Source organism: Polyodon spathula, chromosome 31 (genome assembly GCF_017654505.1).
Source record: "Polyodon spathula isolate WHYD16114869_AA chromosome 31, ASM1765450v1, whole genome shotgun sequence".
NCBI classification, from domain to species: Eukaryota; Metazoa; Chordata; class Actinopteri; order Acipenseriformes; family Polyodontidae; genus Polyodon; species Polyodon spathula.
The window spans coordinates 3296240-3312386 of NC_054564.1; the positions used below are offsets into that span (position 1 = coordinate 3296240).

At 39.6% G+C, this 16147-nt stretch overlaps 1 protein-coding gene across 2 annotated transcripts in view; it reads right to left on the reverse strand.

Moving 5' to 3' along the window:
* LOC121302983 (gamma-glutamyl hydrolase) overlaps positions 1 to 16147 on the reverse strand; it is a 30469-nt gene that overhangs the window by 5869 nt on the left and 8453 nt on the right. The window contains exons 6-8 of one of the 2 annotated variants that reach the window (XM_041233360.1): positions 9697 to 9803; positions 5852 to 5945; positions 4444 to 4484 (exon numbers count right to left, since the gene is read on the reverse strand). In XM_041233360.1, the coding sequence (XP_041089294.1) occupies positions 4444 to 4484; positions 5852 to 5945; positions 9697 to 9803 (242 nt within the window). Of the gene's footprint in view, positions 1 to 4346; positions 4485 to 5851; positions 5946 to 9696; positions 9804 to 16147 lie in introns of both variants that reach the window. The other variant, XM_041233359.1, reaches the window with a different exon arrangement.

Consider the following 16147-nt stretch of genomic DNA (forward strand, 5'->3'; position numbering starts at 1 on the left):
AGGTACTGCACGCAGGAAATAAAAATGTACATTATAAATATCATATGGGAGATATTGAAATTGGAGAAGGAATCTATGAAAAAGACCTAGGAGTTTTTGTTGACTCAGAAATGTCTTCATCTAGGCAATGTGGGGAAGCTATAAAAAAGGCTAACAAGATACTCGGATACATTGTGAAAAGTGTTGAATTTAAATCAAGGGAAGTAATGTTAAAACTGTACAATGCACTTGTAAGACCTCATCTTGAATATTGTGTGCAGTTCTGGTCACCTCGCTATAAAAAAGATATTGCTGCTCTAGAAAGAGTGCAAAGAAGAGCGACCAGAATTATTCCGGGCTTAAAAGGCATGTCATATGCAGACAGGCTAAAAGAATTGAATCTGTTCAGTCTTGAACAAAGAAGACTACGTGGCGACCTAATTCAAGCATTCAAAATTCTAAAAGGTATTGACAGTGTCGACGCAAGGGACTTTTTCAGCCTGAAAAAAGAAACAAGGACCAGGGGTCACAAATGGAGTTTAGAAAAAGGGGCATTCAGAACAGAAAATAGGAGACACTTTTTTACACAGAGAATTGTGAGGGTCTGGAATCAACTCCCCAGTAATGTTGTTGAAGCTGACACCCTGGGATCCTTCAAGAAGCTGCTTGATGAGATTTTGGGATCAATAAGCTACTAACAACCAAACGAGCAAGATGGGCCGAATGGCCTCCTCTCGTTTGTAAACTTTCTTATGTTCTTATGTTCTTACAGTGCAGTTCTACAGTTCACATTACAGAAAACTGTGAAAATAATGGAACGGAAGGAAGGTGCTGGCGAAAATGAAGATACTGTAGCGTGCACTGGGACAGGCAGCAGTGGGGCTGGTAGGTGACGTAATCACACACAGGGATATAAGCCTGGTATACACTCCTTGCAAAAGGAGCCGGCTCTTTTGTACAGCGATATCGGTGCTATGCTTTAGTGCTAAGTGTCCCGGGTTCGCTCCCGCCCTCCAACTCTGTGTGGGTTGCTTTGCTCTGTGTGATGCGCCTGCTAGCATTAACCGAGATTGCTACAATACATATATATTTCTTTTCTGTTTCACTTGTGGAGCGAATGAGTGGGGTGGGTGGGGTTGATCACGGACAGTGTTGACAAACCCTGTATACCCCACTCTCCTGGAATAATCCATACATTAGGCATGTGCAGTTCACCTTAACACCGGGAGCACTGGCTCTGTCTTCATTAGAAATGCTTTCATCTTAAACATACTGACGCTACGTTTGCGTCTTATACAACAATAACTAAGTCTGCTTTTTTTATTGGTCCGCATAAGTACTTTCAAAATGTAAGAACAGGACACCTGACATTTCTTATGCTGGGGTATATTTACATTTTTTTTTTTTTTTGATTAGTTGTAATGACTGTGCGAGTAAAAATATTAGAAATGGAACCAGCATATATTTGTGAGCTACTTTTTCCTTTAAGTCTGTATTTCAAATAGGTTTATTTGTAGCTTTTATTGTTGTGGACTATTTGACTGTCACTGTAGTTGCCGTTCTGTCTCGATGGCATGCAGCGTGCTGTGTTTATTCATTTTTAAAAAGGGAGACTCAGGAAAGAACAGAAATGCAGCACCCTGACTGAAACACTTTACCGCATGTTGATGCAGAGTTGTTATCGGCATGATGTGAGATGTCAGTGTGGTTCAGTTGCGCGTACCATGTGAAAGGTTTCTGGGGGAACGCCTGGATATACACATACATTTTTTTAAATTGTTTTAACTGGCAAGCGGGTGTAAGGCATTGCAAAATAATGTGACAGGGGTGGTGCTATGATGTGCTATAAACAGATATGCTATGGTTTGACTGTGGCGCTAAACTTTTAAGATTGCATGCATGCACTGCGTCTACGAATTCAGGACAAATGCCATCCCGGAGGCATTAAGCCCGGGACCGGGACTTGATCTTCAAGTCCCGCCCGATTAGGGACGGGTCGTCACCCTAATGAGTACCTGCGATGTACCAGTTATGTGAACCCCTGATTATGGCGTTGGAAAGCTGTATTCTGCAGAAAACATGGAGGCATAATATAAATACTCGTCACAGTAACTATGGCTTTTACTTTGTGACCTGGCGTTGATGGAGACTAACATGGCAATCCAGAGAAATATAAAAAGCACCCAGTCTTTAAACAAGCAGCTTTCAGATTTGATTCCCATAGAAGACACAGACGGAGTGAAAAATCAAGAGGTCATTTTAAACTTTTTTATTAACAGAACGTTAAGGTTTGTTTTAAGCTGTACAGACTCTAAGGTTTAAACCTTTTTTATTATTATTAAACTTATATGACATAAGCAAATTAGTGCTTGTTTTTATAGCACTGTATTTACTTACATTTTTATTTCCATTGCAACATAAAATGAAGCAGAAAATGTCAACTTTGCGTTTAAAATAAACATTTATAATATTAAATGGTTAGTATTGCAAACAGGCACAAACGAGTGGATGATTAGCTCAAGTTCAAGAGCTCTTGCCTTGTGTGTGCCGCACTGAAAGGGTTTCGTGAGGCTTCATTTGTAGGTTCAAGGTTTTATTATTATTATTATTATTATTATTATTATTATTATTATTATTATTATTATTATTAAAGCTCATACAACAGGGGGAAAGGAAGGTGCCACAAAAATAGAAATTAACAAGTGTGCATAGTTTTTTTTTTGCCCTTTAACAATTAAAAGGGAGTGACTTTCTGATGTAAGCAAGTTGCATTTGAGATCCAAAGAAACAAGAAATTAACAAGTGATGTAGTAGAATCTGACACCAGTAATGTTGTTGAAGCTGACACCCTGGGATCCTTCAAGAAGCTGCTTGATGAGATTTTGGGATCAATAAGCTACTAACAACCAAACGAGCAAGATGGGCCGAATGGCCTCCTCTCGTTTGTAAACTTTTTTATGTTCTTATGTTCTTAAGAACATTAAAAGAAAAGACAGCATTTATTTAAGAAAGCTGAATTAAGTTTATATTTTACCTCATCTTTATTTGACTGGATACTTGCATCATGTTTTACATCATCAATGATATTAAATGTATAGTTGTCAACATTTTTGTTTCCTGGGTCGTCCTTAAAATCAGCTGGCTATGCCAACTTAGAGGGTTTGCTGGTGTGTGCAATTTAAAAAACAAAGATAAAATAAAAATCGGCCACAAGGAACATTTACTGCTACGTGATGTACTGTACATGTACTACTGTGTCAATTTTAAAGCTTGGTCTACATATTTTTGACAAGGATAAATGTTTAAACATGTGGCTGACTTAAAATTTTATAGCATAAGCCTGGGGCTTTTATTTTTTATTTTATTTTATTTTTTTAAACTTTTTTTTTACAACTGTACCCCTTCTGTTTGGAGGTTTCAAAAGGGTACAAAAGCACTGCACATAGAGGGGGTAGGGCAAAGCCCTTCTTGTAAACATATGTATTGTTTGTTGTTTATTGGTGACAGGAGAATGTATTATATTTAAAAGAACGTGTTGTTTGTGATCGGGTGAATTTGTGTGTGTATTTATAAAATGTATGGGGTTGTGTTTATTTAAAACAAGTATGTTTTGATATGATTTGAATGTATTTGGTATTTATTTAAAATATTTTATTATTGTTCGGCAGCATGGATGGGGAAGCCCCATCCCACAAAACTGGTGCAGAATGTGACCGTCTCCAGAACGGATGAATTGAGCGCTAATTCGGAGATGGTCACACGTCTATAAGCATGCAGCTCTTCTGTGTCTGAGGCGGGTGTTCAGAGGTCAGAATAAGAGCAAGCGGAGAAGATTTAAAATTAAAGTAAAAAGAAAACAATTGCTACTCGTGCTACTCGTATTTTTTTTCTTTTTTTAACAAAAGAGCGATTTTCACCCGAGTGCCTGCCTGTGCTGTTTCTGTCAGCTGTCAACCCTTGGCTACCCTGTCACAACCCCAAATATGAATGATTCCTAAGCATGAATCATATGAAGTGTCAAATTCCATATACATTTAAATTCATATCTGAACATCATAAATGATGTACTATAATAAGATCTTACTCACATGAGTGTTCTGTAATGGAGGGCAGTGATTTACTCAAACGAAGCATGGCGAATTGGGTTTAAAGATCTTTAACAGTAGCCAATGCTTTAAAATCTTTTTTATTGTAACTAGCAAAGTAGTTCCATGCACACCTACTCACTACATACACCTCAAATGTGCAGTTTTGAAAGAAACTCAAAATAATTTCAGTAAACAAAGCTCTAACAATGAGGGAATTATGTTCTACTGATAAGAAAACAGTTCTTTGTAAATCCTATGCAATTAAAGAAAAAACAGTACCTTCATTAACAAAAAAATCCGCAGTGAGGTAGGACACGCGCACCGCGTTCACCGAGTGAGGGAACTCCAGGTCTGGATGCCACTGAAACCGACTCACCTCTGGGTGCCACTGGACTCCATAGAAGGGATATTCTTTTCCTACAGATGAAAAAAGCAATAATGAGTTCCAAGTATCATTTAGAACCAAGCAATACTATAATTTACTAAAAAGAATGAGTATGTTAGTAACATATGTATCCATGCTAACAATTCCGATTAATATCCTTACAATGCTGGCACAGTACCAGCAGTTAAACTCGTTATTAAATGGGACCTGTGATTCTACATCCTTGAGGCGAATCACTCTTTGAATTGGTTTTAACACTTAAATAAGATGGGTGAGCAAAAAGTAGACTGTTGGTGGAGTAAAGAGAAGCTGGTACAGATCTGAGGCAGTGTGGCAGGGTGTGTATGTGTTCCTGTGTGGAATAATGAGTTGGTAGGGAGAGGCTTAAATTGCTCCCTGTTAAAACATGTGGGAATGTAGCTGGAGCCATGAATTGAATAAATAATTAAATGATTAATTAAGGCTCGAGCCACAGGTGTATATGTAGGGTGATCACAGGTGTATAAATATGGTGCTCACAGGTATATAAACAGGGTGATCACAGGTGTTAGTTAGTAATGGTTAGTATTGGGTTTAATGTCGGTGAAGGTGTTTCGTGATGCTGTGTTTGTGTCCTGCGTGTTTATGTCTGAGTGTTTTTGTATTGACCTTTTCTTTTGGCCCTTGTGCCTTTTTATTTATTAATGTGTTTTGGTTCGTGTCCGATTAGTGTTTTGGTTCTGTGTTTGTTTATTAAAGTGCCCGTTAGTGCTTTTAAAACTGCAGCTTCTGTGTCCGAGTCTCCCTTCCTGGCGAAATAGCTTGCCAGTGACGCTGTCCTGTCACAAGGTCTAAAATATTAGTTATCTTAACTAATGGGTTCTTGTTTGGATTCACTTTGTGTATCGTGTTCTGTTTCAGTCATCACATCCTGTGGCTTTCTAGTCTGTCTCCACCTAGTTTCCAACTGTATCCTCTGGCCCAGGTCTCTCTGTTGCACTTGGAGTATTGGCTAGGGTTTATCAACTCCTTTTAAGATTTTAAACACTTCCACAAAGTATACCGAAACCCTTCTTGTTCTAGGCCACATAGATTCGGTTGCCTAACTAATAACTACATAACTCATACTTTTTAGCTCTGGGATTAATCTGGCTGCTATTTGAGGGACTCTCTTCATGACCACAATGTCCTTTTTGTAATGCAGGGACCAGAACTGAACGCAGTAAGTGCAGTCTCAGCAGTGCATTACACAACCCCATTATAACCTCCTTTGATTTGTACTCTACACTTCTGCCTAACACTAAGTTATTTCTTACTTAATTTGATAATATTAAATGCCTTTTTATGTGACAAAAATATGTTCAAACTGTGCATTGCAATCTTAAACAAAGTATTGTCCTTTGGCTTGTTCACAAGTCACCTTCTATTGTTGAAACAAACTCCACTCCTTCCTTAGCCTTGTTCGTAGACAGGATGGAAAAGAAACTTTCCAGTCTCTCATTTCCTTCAAATGTCTGCCAGAAAACATAAAACACGGCATAAACAAGCGCAATATCTATCAAATTATATCATATCCGATCCTGTAAGATGTGATACCATCTATTAACTGAAGGACCTCATGCTGCTACCAATTGAATGGTACAAAAGGAATCTAATCAATGTACATTTTATTATGAGTCTAAAACAGTAAATCCATCTGTTAGCAGGACAGAATAGATGCAGTTGCAGAAAATAGAGACAAAAATGCTATCTATATTTTGTACTATATTTAGTTGGTGTGCTCACCCACCTGAGTGCGCTTGGGAATTCTGTTTCACTTTTTACATGCTTTCACTTCACATAAAGAAACTGCCCAGTTTAACAATGTTCAATAATAGAAAACAAGAAAGCAAGAGAACAACACAATGTCTGTACCACTAAAAAGCTGAAACAAGATTTTCTCGGTCACCTGCAAAGCCAGTTTGTGTTCACACATTTCTGGTGTTGTTTAGAACACCACTTCTGTCTCGGTTCGCACACAGTTATGGTGCAGTAAACCCTGTCACATTACTTTGGCATCAGAAAGCACAGTAAGAACTGTTTTTGGAATGCTGTGTTGTAAATTGCCTGATACTGTATTACAGGGCTTTGATTTACAATAAGTTTAACTGATTTTCTTTCACCTCACTACAAAAAGGATATTGCTGCTCTAGAAAAGAGTGCAAAGAAGAGCAACCAGAATTATCCCGGGTTTAAAAGGCATGCCATTTTCAGCAGACTAAAAGAATTGAATCTATTCAGTCTTGAACAAAGAAGACTATGCGGCGACCTAATTCAAGCATTCAAAATTCTAAAAGGTATTGACAATGTCGACCCAAGGGACTTTTTCGACCTGAAAAAAGAAACAAGGACCAGGGGTCACAAATGGAGATTAGACAAAGGGGCATTCAGAACAGAAAATAGGAGGCACTTTTTTACACAGAGAATTGTGAGGGTCTGGAATCAACTCCCCAGTAATGTTGTTGAAGCCGACACCCTGGGATCCTTCAAGAAGCTGCTTGATGAGATTCTGGGATCAATAAGCTACTAACAACCAAACGAGCAAGATGGGCCGAATGGCCTCCTCTCGTCTGTAAACTTTCTTATGAAGTACCCGAATGCTCCGACATTAACGACTCCCTCTGAGATACAATCCAAATAAAGCGGATGTGACAGGTTCCACTTTATTTCCGCTGATTTTTAATGATATATTTTCACAGCATTTAAAAACAATAAAACAGGTTTTTTGCACTCTTTTCCATGCTGCACTTCCCGCTGAAGGAACGCATCCAATACAGGGGAGTTGCTTCTAGGTGTGAGTATTTGTAGGAAAAACAATTCAGAATGTTTCATTTTTTTAGACAATGAGCATGCTAAATGATTACATTTATTTTCTTAAAGCAAAGTAGACATATTGGCTCATACTTGAGTATCAAACACTGCTTTTCTTATGACTGCCATGTTTTCAATGTGGACTTTCCATCATGGGATCCTTTAAAGATGAGCGGAAGTGCAGCACTGAAGAATCTGCGCAAAGTGATCGATACTTTGAGTCTGCGCGGAGTGATCGATACTTTGAGTCTGCGCAGAGTGATCGATACTTTGAGTCTGCGCGGAGTGATCGATACTTTGAATCTGCGCGGAGTGATCGATACTTTGAGTCTGCACGGAGTGATCGATACTTTGAATCTGCACGGAGTGATCGATACTTTGAATCTGCGCGGAGTGATCGATACTTTGAATCTGCGCGGAGTGATCGATACTTTGAGTCTGCGCGGAGTGATCGATACTTTGAATCTGCGCGGAGTGATCGATACTTTGAATCTGCACGGAGTGATCGATACTTTGAATCTGCACGGAGTGATCGATACTTTGAATCTGCACGGAGTGATCGATACTTTGAATCTGCACGGAGTGATCGATACTTTGAATCTGCGCGGAGTGATCGATACTTTGAATCTGCGCGGAGTGATCGATACTTTGAATCTGCACGGAGTGATCGATTCTTTGAATCTGCACGGAGTGATCGATACTTTGAGTCTGCACGGAGTGATCGATACTTTGAGTCTGCAAGGAGTGATCAATACTTTGAATCTGCGCGGAGTGATCGATACTTTGAATCTGCGCGGAGTGATCAATACTTTGAATCTGCACGGAGTGATCGATACTTTGAATCTGCGCGGAGTGATCGATACTTTGAGTCTGCAAGGAGTGATCGATACTTTGAATCTGCACGGAGTGATCGATACTTTGAGTCTGCACGGAGTGATCGATACTTTGAGTCTGCACGGAGTGATCGATACTTTGAGTCTGCAAGGAGTGATCAATACTTTGAATCTGCGCGGAGTGATCGATACTTTGAATCTGCGCGGAGTGATCAATACTTTGAATCTGCACGGAGTGATCGATACTTTGAATCTGCGCGGAGTGATCGATACTTTGAGTCTGCAAGGAGTGATCGATACTTTGAATCTGCACGGAGTGATCGATACTTTGAGTCTGCACGGAGTGATCGATACTTTGAGTCTGCACGGAGTGATCGATACTTTGAATCTGCGCGGAGTGATCGATACTTTGAGTCTGCACGGAGTGATCGATACTTTGAGTCTGCGCGGAGTGATTTTACGTTTTCTTCACTAACAGCTTAAAGAAAATTAAGATTAAAAAAACAAATTCACCTTTACCATAATGTGTGTTTTTCATAGAGGAAAATCTGAGTCCTATGAAATTATGGCAATATAGATTTGGTAAGAATTACTAGAATTGTTTTGTTAGCACCATGTAATTTAAGTAAGGGATAAACAACGACAAGTGCTGAATCCGTAAAAATAATTCAATACTTGAAACTTGTTCGATAATGAGATTCAATTGATCGTTAATTTGGTAATTGGATTTGGTTTTTGCTCTGTTATGCTTAGTTCAAACAGTCTTTCATACAGTGAGAATGTTGTCATGAGTTCCTCGAAGTTTGAGTTTGAGATCCCACTTACACAGACAAAAGTTGTAAAGGAAGACAGAAGCCATTACTGTGCTTTAGATGTAGAACATGAAAGTGTCATTAGGGAAATAAAAATGCAAAAAACCAAAGGAATGTGAACCAGGAATGGAGGGGAAAGTCGCCAAACCTACAACCAATGAAGACCTAAATATCATTGCCAGCGATCGGTTTGAGAAGCACTCGGGTAAAATGCAAGTGGGCTGTAAGCTTGTTTGAACAATGGCTAAAGAAAGAAATGCAAAAGCTATATGAAATGCTAAACTGAAATCGCAAACCCTTTACTAAGTGTTAGAGTTGAATTGTGTACTACTATAAATTAACTCATTGTTGAAATGATTGTTGCATAATGATATTTGCTTTTTTGTTTAATTGTTTTGATGTGGTTTTGTTGACAAATCCAGTTTTCTGTGGATTCGTGCACAAACTGGATTCGTTAACCCTATCTGTCCCACCCTCCCCTTCTCTTCAAAGCCACACAGACACTTTCAGTTAAAAGCTTTGAAGAATTAATCACTCAAAAGATCAAAGGGTGACGTCACAGAAATGTTTTATGTTTTAACAAAATGATTCTTGTTGAGATTAAGAGTTCAAACTACCACTGTCTTCCCAAACAGTGCAATGCTGATGACCAGTTAATATCATATCAGTAATCCATATGCCCTTTAATGTTTGAACCCAGTACTATCCATGTGAATGGGTTAGAGCTGTTTCAATGTGTTTGGCTATATGCACTCCACTGGGATACTTGCCTGTGTTGCAATGCCATAGTGATGGAAATTTCCAGTCAGTGGCTCCTGCGCCAAAGATTTCATCAACTCAGGAGGAAAATTCCGGAACATTCGGCTGGATTCTGCATCTTAAAACAACAAGATAATACCTTATGTGTAGGGCCATCCCAACTTTCCTACTCTCCTTTAAGAGTTAAATTGATACCTGTTAAGCAATCTGTGTATCTCAATCACAACCGAGAAAAGTGTTCATTGTAAAATTCATTTAATGTCTGCTCTGCTTTTTTCTGTGAAACAGCTAAAGGGCTTTTAAATTAGCCAAGCCTTGATTTGCCATTTACAAACACAGTGGCGGAACGTTGGTTTTAAAAGTGTGGGGGGGAGGGGGGGGGGGGGGGGAAGTTTCTATAGCTGGGGCACGCATGAAGATTACTGTATCTGAAACACTAAAATATGTTACAAAGAAGTACAACAAAATATTGTATCCCTTCTATGTCTGTTAATAAGCGACTAGTCTTTATTAAAGCTATAATGAAAAATAAAGTATTTTATGCTGGACACACCATGACAGTCGTTATACAGAACTGTATTTACATTAATAAAGAGGAGTTGCTTCTGCTTTCAAATAAAAGATGTATGATTTAAAAGCCCATTTAGTTGTTTCACAGATTTAGATACACAAATGGCTTACAGGTATAAAGTGAATTTTTAAAAGGAGAGTAGAAGTCAGGGTAAAACACTGGAAATCAGAAGCCCTGCTTATCTGTCGCGTGTCTCTTATGTAAGAGATGCCATTTTGTGCAGTTTAGGCGAGAGAGCCCCCAAAGAAAAGTTCTGGCTACTCAAACTGTGCAAAATGAAGTCTCTTATAACTAAGCCTCCCTTTAGCTCACTGCTCCACACCTTGATGAAACACTTCCCATAAGTCTATGCTGCTTTCAGCTGAATTCAGGAGCTTCTCTTCAGTTTTAATTGCCTGCTATAGATATCTATGGGCTAGATCATCCAAAGTGTCTAAGAGCCATCGCCATCTAACTCAATGCAGTTTTCTTTTGTTTTGTTGCAATATTCTGTTGTGCACTAGAGGGTGCTGGCGCTTACTAATACTAGTACTGTGGTTTGTTCTTTTTTCTGCTATGTACCATAAAGTGCTTTGCAATATATCTGTATAAAAACTCTACATAAATGCAATAAATATATCAATAAAATAATAGAGTAATCCGTCGCATATCGGACTGCGGTGGGACCAGAGTCAGGCAGAACATGTAAAAAGTTGGATGAATGAATCCTGTTTTATATACCATTATACACAGCTGTAACAATTACTACAGCCACACAATTATGGTTTTGATATTCAGCTTTTACGAGGGAGCTCCCCTAAATCCCTTGTTTAGAAAGATACAGGGTATTAATGTGACAGGGTAGCCGTCTACCTTGTGGGTTCGTGGATTTGCTGCTAAGAGACAGGCAGGAAATCAAGAAGCTCACGTGACACTACCAGCAATGGCAGCGCACGGAGCACATACAACATAGTGTACAAAAACTTTGGTACAATCTACAGTCTCTGAACTAATCTTCTATATTCAATAATAAACTGTAGGGTCTCAAAATGAAGTGCAGAGATGATCAGAGACAATCGATCACACCGATCGTTGCATCAAAGGTTTATTGCAGTGGTCATCAAAATACAGAGCGCTCCGGAGAATAACAGTCACTTCATCAGTAACTAGTGTATTCTGCCGGGGTAAAGCACATACATGGGTTATACAGTTTCTACATAAAATTCCCTGCTCCTATCAGGATTTGGCACTCAGGAGACAATTCATCCATCCCTACCCCCTAAACTCATATACTCAACCAATAGAGGATAGCTGTGGGGCATGATTGCCCCCCTCCGTTGCAGTTGTTATGTTCACTTCAACCTGGAATTTACGATCTAGCAAGCAAGCAGGCATTGCCCTTCTTCTACCATCCCCCCACTGCCCCTGGACATCTGACCCAACCTAATGGTGCACTGAAACATTCCACCCTTCCCTTCAAAACCAACGTTGCAGAAGAGGTTAATCATGGCGGATATGTGACGGGCGGATAAGTGACGGACAAGAGTTACAGACACGGTCTGATCTAGCCAGCACTGCAGATGTCTATGGCAGGCAACAGTACTGAAGAACAACGCAGTTAAACGAGGCAGTCTTCCCAGCGACAGCGAGTGGAAGCGACAGCGAGTGGGAGAAGTACAGCGTGGAAAAGTACAGAGCAGTTTCGAAGCAGAAAGGAGAAATTGCATCTTGAATTGCTTTAATCAGAAAACAGAGGACATTGGGGAAACACAGCCGCGTGTGTTTTTCTGATAACATACAAGCTGAAACTCGGAGCAGCTGATTCAAATTCAGCGCCGTTCTGAGACACGGGCGAGGGGAGGAGCCGACAGCACAGCAGAACAACGCAGTTAAACGAGGCAGTCTTCCCAGCGACAGCGAGTGGAAGCGACAGCGAGTGGGAGAAGTACAGCGTGGAAAAGTACAGAGCAGTTTCGAAGCAGAAAGAAAGCAGGCTGACAGCTGCAGAAGAAACTAAACTTCAAAAAAAAAACCCTCAACATGGTCTTCAAGCCAGTAATCTGTGACACCTGCTTGATGTGGGAAATCCGAGAAAACCCAGCGGAGCTAAACCAAGTGTGCGTAAAGTGCCGCGCGATCCAGGATTTGCATAAACTAGTAAGCATGCTAGAAATGGAGCTGGAGGAAATGAGACAGCAACAGGATCTTGAGGAACTGGCACACCCACAATTCATGGAAGTCTGCATCACCCCTAACAGACTGAAAGCCACCAGGGAGATAGAAGGTCAGAACAGCTGGGTTCAGGTAGGCAGAAGCAGGGAAAAAAAGAAACTTCGTCAAACACAACCACCAGAAATCAAAACAACCAACAGATTTGAGTCACTTCAGAATTTTGATGAGCAGAACCAACAACAAGAGAATGAAAGGAACAACATCCAGGACCCCATTGACAGTGGTGACCAGACAGCAAAAAGAAGGGAGGTCATGATTGTTGGGGACTCCATATTGAGAAACACAGCAAGTTCAGTTCGCAGTTTGGACCCCCTTACTACAACAGTGTGCTGCCTTCCGGGAGCCTCGGTCAAGCACATCACTGAAAACGTGGACAGGCTCCTAGAACGAACAGGAGACGACCCGGTAGTAGTCGTCCACATCGGTACAAACAACATTGGAAGAGACAGACCAAAATCCCTGCAAAACAAATTCAGAGAGCTAGGAAGGAAATTAAAAGAGAAAACCAAAACTGTGGTATTTTCTGGTATACTACCCGCACCTTGCAAAGGACCATATGGACAGCTGGAAATAATTAATCAAAACCAATGGTTGAAGACGTGGTGCACACGGGAAGGCTTCACCTATCTTGATCATTGGACCACTTTCTACAACGAGGACTATCTGTATAGACGGGATGGACTGCATTTAAATAACAAGGGAACTAGTCTACTTGGAGAAAAGATCCTCGAGCAGGTTCGGAAGCATTTAAACTAGAAAGGAAGGGGGGAGAAATCAACAAAAAAAACAGAAGGGAGACCGCATCAAAACAAGAACAACAACTCAGGTAAGACAACCATTAAATGTATTTATCTAAATGCTAGAAGTATCAGAAACAAAATTCTAGAACTTGAAGCTACTGCACTAACAGGTAACTATGATGTGATAGGTGTTACAGAAACGTGGTTATCTGAGAGTGATGGGGACGAATATAATATTTGTGGGTATACACTGTATAGGAAAGACAGGCAGGACAGACGAGGAGGAGGGGTAGCGCTATACATAAGAAACAGTCTTGAAGCCCAGGTGTTAAACATGGACAAAGAAAATAAAACCGAATCAATATGGGTCAGAATAACAGACAAAAATTCAAAAGGGCATAATAATAGGAGCATGCTATAGACCGCCAGATTCAGACGGTGAGCACAATAATCTGTTATACAATGACATTAGAAATGTGTGTAGCAAAGGAGAAGCCATACTAATGGGGGATTTCAACTTCCCCCAAATAAAATGGGAAAACCCGGTGGGTAGCGCGAAGGATGAAATAGAAATGGTGGAAATGACAAATGACTGCTTCCTAACACAATTTGTGAAGGCACCCACTAGAGGGGAGGCATGCCTTGATTTAGTCTTTTCAAATAACGAAGATAGAATAACTAAAACAGAGGTCAGAGAACCACTGGCAAACTCAGACCACAACATGGTCTCATTTGAAGTGTTTTTTAAATCCTCAAAAGTAAAGACTAAAGCTAAGGTTTACAATTTTAGAAAAGCAAACTATGAAGGTATGAAACAGAGACTAACAGAAGTAGATTGGAGTAAAATAGAGAAAACACCCACAGAAGAAGGATGGTTGTTCTTCAAAAACGTAGTACTAGAGGCGCAAAACAATTACATCCCTAAAGTAGACAAATCTAAATGTAAAACTAAATTGCCAAAATGGTTTAATAGATCAATTAAAAAAAATATTCAGCGAAAAAAGGCACTTTACAGAGCATTAAAAAAGGACCAAAAAGAAAGTACACAGAAAGAGTACACAGAACTGCAAATGCAAGTCAAAAAGGAAGTTAGAAAGGCCAAGAGAGAAATAGAAATGAACATTGCTAAGGGGGCTAAAACCAATTCCAAAATGTTTTTCCAATATTACAACAGCAAGAGAACATTCAAAGAGGAGATTAAATGTTTAAGAGATACAAATGGCAAAATCGTAGAGGAAGAAAAAAAAAATAGCAAATATGTTAAATGATTACTTTTCACAAGTTTTTACAAAGGAAGATACTGACAACATGCCCCACATGTCATCCAGTTCCTATCCAGTTTTAAATAACTTTAGCATAACTGAGGCAGAAGTGTTAAAGGGACTAGGAGCTCTTAAAATAAACAAATCCCCTGGGCCGGATGAGATCCTCCCAGTAGTACTCAAAGAAATGAAAGAAGTAATTTACAAACCGCTAACCAAGATCATGCAGCAGTCTCTTGACACAGGGGTTGTACCGACAGACTGGAAAATTGCAAACGTAATACCGATCCACAAAAAGGGAAACAAAACTGAACCAGGTAACTACAGACCAGTAAGCCTGACTTCTATTATATGCAAACTTATGGAAACTATAATAAGAGCCAAAATGGAAAATTACCTATATGGTAACAGGGTACTGGGAGACAGTCAACATGGTTTTAGGAAAGGGAGATCGTGTCTAACTAACTTGCTTGATTTTTTTGAGGATGCAACATCGATAATGGATAATTGCAAAGCATATGACATGGTTTATTTAGATTTCCAGAAAGCTTTTGACAAAGTCCCGCACAAAAGATTAATTCTCAAACTGAACGCAGTTGGGATTCAAGGAAACACATGTACATGGATTAGGGAGTGGTTAACATGTAGAAAACAGAAAGTACTGATTAGAGGAAAAACCTCAGAATGGAGTGTGGTAACCAGCGGTGTACCACAGGGATCAGTATTAGGTCCTCTGCTATTCCTAATCTACATTAATGATTTAGATTCTGGTATAGTAAGCAAACTTGTTAAATTTGCAGACGACACAAAAGTAGGAGGAGTGGCAAACACTGTTGCAGCAGCAAAGGTCATTCAAAATGATCTAGACAAGATTCAGAACTGGGCAGACACATGGCAAATGACATTTAATAGAGAAAAGTGTAAGGTACTGCACGCAGGAAATAAAAATGTACATTATAAATATCATATGGGAGATATTGAAATTGGAGAAGGAATCTATGAAAAAGACCTAGGAGTTTTTGTTGACTCAGAAATGTCTTCATCTAGGCAATGTGGGGAAGCTATAAAAAAGGCTAACAAGATACTCGGATACATTGTGAAAAGTGTTGAATTTAAATCAAGGGAAGTAATGTTAAAACTGTATAATGCACTTGTAAGACCTCATCTTGAATATTGTGTGCAGTTCTGGTCACCTCGCTATAAAAAAGATATTGCTGCTCTAGAAAGAGTGCAAAGAAGAGCGACCAGAATTATTCCGGGCTTAAAAGGCATGTCATATGCAGACAGGCTAAAAGAATTGGATCTGTTCAGTCTTGAACAAAGAAGACTACGTGGCGACCTAATTCAAGCATTCAAAATTCTAAAAGGTATTGACAGTGTCGACGCAAGGGACTTTTTCAGCCTGAAAAAAGAAACAAGGACCAGGGGTCACAAATGGAGTTTAGAAAAAGGGGCATTCAGAACAGAAAATAGGAGACACTTTTTTACACAGAGAATTGTGAGGGTCTGGAATCAACTCCCCAGTAATGTTGTTGAAGCTGACACCCTGGGATCCTTCAAGAAGCTGCTTGATGAGATTTTGGGATCAATAAGCTACTAACAACCAAACGAGCAAGATGGGCCGAATGGCCTCCTCTCGTTTGTAAACTTTCTTATGTTCTTATGTTCTTATGAAGAG